The 6419-nt window shown below is 34.8% G+C and overlaps 1 protein-coding gene across 1 annotated transcript; it reads right to left on the bottom strand.

The window, feature by feature from the left end:
- Positions 1 to 4905, bottom strand: LOC132635036 (methylsterol monooxygenase 1-1). Its single transcript, XM_060351245.1, has 5 exons — positions 4368 to 4905; positions 3350 to 3672; positions 716 to 863; positions 592 to 624; positions 1 to 329 (listed from the first exon to the last, which is right to left on the bottom strand). Exons 1-5 carry the CDS (start codon positions 4695 to 4697, stop codon positions 264 to 266), a joined length of 900 nt encoding a protein of 299 aa, XP_060207228.1. The 5' UTR covers positions 4698 to 4905; the 3' UTR covers positions 1 to 263.
- Between the last annotated feature and the right edge of the window lie 1514 nt (positions 4906 to 6419).

Raw genomic sequence — 6419 nt, 5'->3', positions numbered from 1 at the left:
TCAGGCTACAAGCTAAACTTCATTTCACAACTTAAAAGGATCCATGAATACTATCTGCAAACAAAACAAAGTTTGGTGTCCAAGCACTGCCTAAAGACAACAAAGAACCACCACTCTAGAGGTAGTTACTCATAAGCACCACGAAGAAAACTTCCTACCTACTGCTTTAACACATTTTGAACAGCAGATTTGGTCAACCTAAAACAAATGATGCTTCATAGAGTTTTACCAGACTATTCCAAAGGCCTCTGAAGATCTTGGACTTAGTCATCTTTGCAATCTTGTGCAAATATCCCTGAGCCTCCATTGGCATGTGAAGCTCCCTTTAACTGCGGAAACACAACATCATCAGCTAAAAAGGCGTACATCATTTTGGCAAAGAAGCACGGATTAAAAATAACATTAAGACCTACAGCCTCATCCACTTTAACTATATTGAAGAGCTTATTAGTTTCATTATTAACCACAAGTAATAACAGTTAATTTAGAAGCCTTATGGTGTTAATATAATGAAATTTTAACATCCATGAAGGCATTACTTTTTCCTTAAAACTACGAAATGAAGAGCAGTCACAGACACAATAGCAATACCTGCTGGAGGACCTTCTTTTGATAGCGATAGCCCTGTGAGAGAAAAGCAGCATAGAGTAAGAATTTGTATGGTTATAAAAAGGATCTTATAACCCGAAATAAACACCCACAATACTGAAATAACCTTATCAGTTCCATATATGTAATCGCAGTAGGTGAAAACTGAAGCAAAATTGCTCTGGCTTTGGCCCCCAACATAGTGATGGTAGTCATGGTAATCCGGCCCACCATAAAAAGGTATATACTTTGTGAGAGTCCATGGAAGGTCATATCTGTAAGAATGACAAAAATAAATCAGTTAAAAATGCCCCAATCATCGTACTAACTCTATGCATATAAATTGGCAATATTGCCAGCAAAAGATGCAATGTACAGCTAAAGTGAGCAATTAAAGGTACTAGGTAGAGATTGTTGTAATCTTTTAAGACCAGAAATCCTTCTCAGCTCCGTATAGCAGTGATTAACATCAAACAAATGTGAGCAGCAGATCTAAGCTTCTTTTTCAACAATGCCCATTTGTTTATCGAGCAGTTGCTCCAATGGGGCTCTCTAAGCAAGCTAAATTTAGATTTAGATGTGGAATCCTTAGTTCTATGCGATCACTCTAGTGTAAGCTTAAAAACACCAATTTCCCAAACATAGCAGTCAAAGAAATAATCTTTTGAACATATAAAAACCGTAACGTGTAAAGAAATGATAATAGATAACATGGTTGACAATAATTCACCTGTTACTCTATTGGCTCTCTGTACATGAATGATTAAACACAGGTATGATGCTAAACTACGTCATGTCCAAATTTGGAGTTCTGAGATGCTCAAAATTGATTAATACACAACAGACATTCGCACAGGGAGCTTCCCAGCCCATACTATTACTGTCAATAGTCTCCAATATTTTGAAAAGGCAAATAATGCATCACTTCAGCTTCTTCTTTTTTTACTCTTGAAATGCTGCAACTACATAGAACTTGTTGAAATCGAGATCAACACTCTGACTGAATCTTATTCTTTAGATATACCAATAAGAACCACATAAGGTTTTTAGTTGTCCAATTGGCATAGATACAAAAATTAAATGAGAATCAATTTTATGTAAAAGCCTTGAAATAAAAATCTTGGTCTCTGAGTATTGCCTTACAATATCAGCGAATGCAATGAATAACAAACAAAGATATTGTCACAGAGATACAGACATAAAGAGTCATCCTGCTAGTAGTTACTACATACATAGCTGACACTTACAAATTATTGGCATGTAAAGTGGTACCAAGCACCATCCCTTCAAATAGAAAGGTTTGCTTAACATTGACAACTGTTTGTCAATCTTCCTTGCTTTAAGTCCAGTCTGGCTCATAACCTTATTTTATTTTTTTTAAAAGGTCCAGTCTTAGATCATATCCAATGATAACCAGTTGGACAAGGTTTTCCTTGTAATATTCAGGGGGAAAGAAGGTGCATTCTGCAATATATATATATATATATATATCTGCATGCATCTGCCATGAGTAAGAAATCAATAGTCTTTCTGTCTTAATTAAGCATTTGCTTTTACAGATTCAGTTATCAACTTCTTCAGTTTCAATACCAAGATATTAATACTTGTCCTAAGTTCTAAGCAAAATGAACTGTTGACTCCAACTATAGTTCCACTTCAGTGGTGAGGACACACTACTTAATCATGATCGCAAGAGCAAAGATGTCAAAAAAATGGGAAAAAAGAAGTTGAGAAGTGAAAGCAAGACATGTGTCTCGAAATGCTAGTATTGAGGAAGTCCTGCTATTTAATCAACCACATTATATTGCGAGGACAAAGGATGGGATGTCGAAAATCCGACGTAACTAGCATTTATTACATCCCGAAACAAAAGACCGCTCACAAGATAAAATTATCTAGTCCGTCAATCCACACATATAGCATGACAAACCCCTAAGAATATAGTCACAGCTACTACCAAGGACTATGGGATCCTACAGTAAGTCAGCTCTTATTTACTTTTTCTATTATGATGACAGTGGTGTCCAGTCTAGCTTGCGCCCATCCTCCACTATTCCACTGGGTATTGCTACCTCCCACTAGCAGAGGTACCGAGTAACCCTGCTCACCAAGGCTTAGGAAGACAGGAGAAATCACCTAGTGCTTTTTGCCTATGTTAGGATTTGAACCTGAGACCTCATAATTAACTTGTCTTAATTTCATCATATAATATAAAACATATCACAAAAAGTATAGAAGTGACTGGGGTCTTGATTATCTGAGGGATTGCATTTTATTTTACATGCAAGAACCTGTTAACAGTAAAACCAGATACTATACGCACCATTTTACATATCCAAGATGCAGTTCACATTTTAGCTTTTTGCAACAAACCTTACCAACCCCATCTACCAAAAGCAATGGGAAATATCACAGAGGACAAGGAGAAAAAGAAAAACGGAAAGGACCCATGTGGAAATTGAGAAAGAAAAAGAACAGAAGAAGACAACTTTAATCCTTCTATGGCAAAAAGCAACTATTTCACTTAAAAAAAAGAACTCATACAATTCCATTCACTGCACATAGATTTATCAGAGATCAAAAAAGCAAACAGTGAAGTAAAAAGGAATAAAGTGATAGTTGTTACTGTTAATTCATGATTTGGTCAAATTATCATAGAAGATAATCACACACTTATTAATCACCAAAAAAGCAACTTTTTATTACTACTACTACAATAGTGTCAAAAAAAAAAAAAAAAAAAAAGAGCACGCGTGCATACCCACTGTGAGTCTCAATAGCCTCAATCTGTCTCAAGGCAATCCACAACCAGAATGTAATCATATGACCTGGCGCAATAGCGGGCCCCATAAATGAGGGGATCCCGAGGATCAAAATCTCTAACCAGTGTGCATATGGAGCAGCGTAGCCTATTGGAGCTGTGTATTCATGGTGAACCTTGTGAATCTTTTCATAACCCCATTTACAATGCAAGAACCTATGGATCCAATAGTTAAAATAATCCTCCACTATAAAGTATGTTCCCAACTGCAACAAAATTTCCCATAACGATGGCAAGGGCAAGCTTGTTCTAATCCCAATCATCTATACATTGCAAAAAAATTAGCTCATAATAAGTATCTCAATTTCACATCCTTGATCTTAACACAAAATTACGACTTTCATACTGTAAACTCAATCAAACAAACAACAGATCGATCCAAACTAGTTGGATTTGAATCTTCAGTGTCCATTCAGCTCTATTTGGACCTATTTCATTCGTATAGTCAACACTCACTCTGTCCCTATTTATATGGCACTCTTCGCTTCCCAAGATTCAAACTAAGTAAACTTTGATCAATATAAATGCATTTTTTCATCACATTGACATTTGAAAAATTGCAAATTATAGTATTTTTGTGAATATCTAAATTTTAATTTTAAAAGTTTGAGTCCATCTAATCCAATTTAGCTTCAAAAATTAGTCAAATTAACTCTCAAAAAACGAAAAATGCCACATTAATTAAGACAGGAAACAATATTAGAGGTTCTCTAAACACTAGAGATTCACTTTGTTTCTCTACTTGCAACACAACCAAACACATTGCAACAATTTACAACTAATTTTATGAGCATGATAAACAAGACTAAAATAGGTATCTTAGAAATCATGGATCCAAAGATTAACCCAAAAAATACCCTTTTCAGATTCAACAAAACCCCATCAAACACATTGCAAAAAAGACACCTTTTTTAGCATAACTGTCAATACAGTGAAAAAAAAAAAGTAAATTAAGTACCTTAACTGAAGGATAAGAAACAAGTTGAAGGGGTCCCACGACAAGGATGAACATACGCATAACAGACTTATAACAACGAAATACATCAGTGAGTGAAAGATTGACTTTTGGTTGAATTTTATAAGACTGAATTGTTTTTCTGAAGAAAAATTCAAGGAAAAGATAATAAAGTGGGACACAAGAGAAGATTAGGAAAAGAAAAAGGATGTTATGGCAATAAAGATAGTAATCAGATTTGTTAACAGAGTAATTAAACCATATAGTTTCTGCAGTATTAAGAGATCTTCCAATGGCAATTTCAGCCTCTTGGATTGAATTAAAGGGCAACATTGAAAAGGGTATGTAGTTAATTGGGTTGAGAATTGAATGGTTTTTGAATCTTGAAAATTGATGGAAGATTTGAGGGGTTTTGCAAGTGAACAAGTGGAGAAGCTAGATATAAGACGAGTATTCCATGAATTTTTATGTGGTTTTTGTTGGGTTCTGGTTCAAGTTGGTATCTTTTATATTTTTGATGAGCTTATGGGAATCACATCTGGCGGGGCAAATAGGACAAATTGAAAAAAGAAGAGGTTGCACTATTTTAGTAGGCGTTTGGCCATAGAAACCCAAAAAAACAATTAAAAAAAATACTTTTTTCCAGAATTTTTGAATTTAGAGTTGTGTTTGGGCATAATTTTTTAAAATAATATTTAGTTGTTCAAATGTACTATTTCTAAAAAACATGAAATATGATTTATATCCCTAAATTTCTAAAAGGGAAAAGGGTCAAAGATGTCTCTCTCCTTTGGGAAAAGAGTTAAAAATATTCTTCATTACAAATTTGGGTCAAAAATATCTTCCTTCATTAAAGTTTTCAAATATACTCTTGTCTTAACGGAAATCCCCAACATAATCCGATTTCATTTTTAAACCAGTTCCATCTAAACCAGACTCAACTACATAAAAAATCCATAGGCGACCAACTTGTTCTCGAGTCCTACATCTGGAGCCACCAGGCACAGGAGAGGGTAATCCATGTAATTTTTTTATTTAGTTGGGCCGGATTTAAATAGAGCGGGTTTAAAAATGAAATCGAGTTATGTTGGAAATTTCCGTTAAGACAATGGTATATTTGAAAACTTTAATGATGAGAGGGGTATTTTTGACCTAAATTGTAATGAAGGATATTTTTTAACTCTTTTCCCAAAGTAGAGGGGTATTTTTGACCCTTTTCCCTTTCTAAAAACTAGCAAAACCACCCAAATCAATTAATAAACATTACCAGTGCGAGATACAACAACTATACCCGAGACCAGCTTATGGAGTGTTCAAAACTGATGAGTTCTTTCCATCAAAAGGCTACAACTGGGAGGCTTGCTGGTGTATACAGAAAATATAGCATCTCTCAATATGGCTTTATTGCAAGATTCTCACATACTTCTTTTCTTTTAGAAGCTTTTTAGCATATGGTGTTGAATGTTATTGGAGCGAGGAGCAACTGAGCAACATAAATTGCCTCTGACCAGTGAAAAAAGTTGTATGAACTTTTACGGTAAAATTTGAGCAACATAAAAACGTTTAGGGTAAAAATTGAAAAAAAAAAAGTAAGGGTCCAAAACAGAAAATGAAAAAAAAAAAGTGAAAAATAAGGTTTTGAAGTTGTATTTGAAATTTTTATGGCCAAATATCATAAAGTGAAAAAAGTAAAAAAAAAAAAATCTAGCAAAAGGTGAATAATTCTCATGGCCAAACGGGTCCTCAGTTTCAGTGAAATGAAAAACAAAAATAAAAATTCAGTAAACCTCAAATATATGGGTAATTTTTTTTTATTTTTTTTTTAAGATAGTGCAGGAGTGGCTGAATTGGCTCACCAAAAGATGTTTTGCGTGGGAGAGCTAGGATCGACGATCGATTCTCTTCAGTCTAAGTTCGTCGCACGAGACTTGTCTGGTGCGGTTTCCATCTCTTGTGTGGTTTTAGATTTGCGAGAAGGAGACCTAGCCTAACTATGACTAAGGAAAGGAGCTATATTCATAGGAGTGTTTCCTGGTTCACCACTCATTCTCGGGC

The sequence above is a fragment of the Lycium barbarum genome, chromosome 4, assembly GCF_019175385.1.
Source record: "Lycium barbarum isolate Lr01 chromosome 4, ASM1917538v2, whole genome shotgun sequence".
Lineage (NCBI taxonomy): Eukaryota > Viridiplantae > Streptophyta > Magnoliopsida > Solanales > Solanaceae > Lycium > Lycium barbarum.
This window is presented reverse-complemented; position numbering and strand designations above follow the sequence as displayed.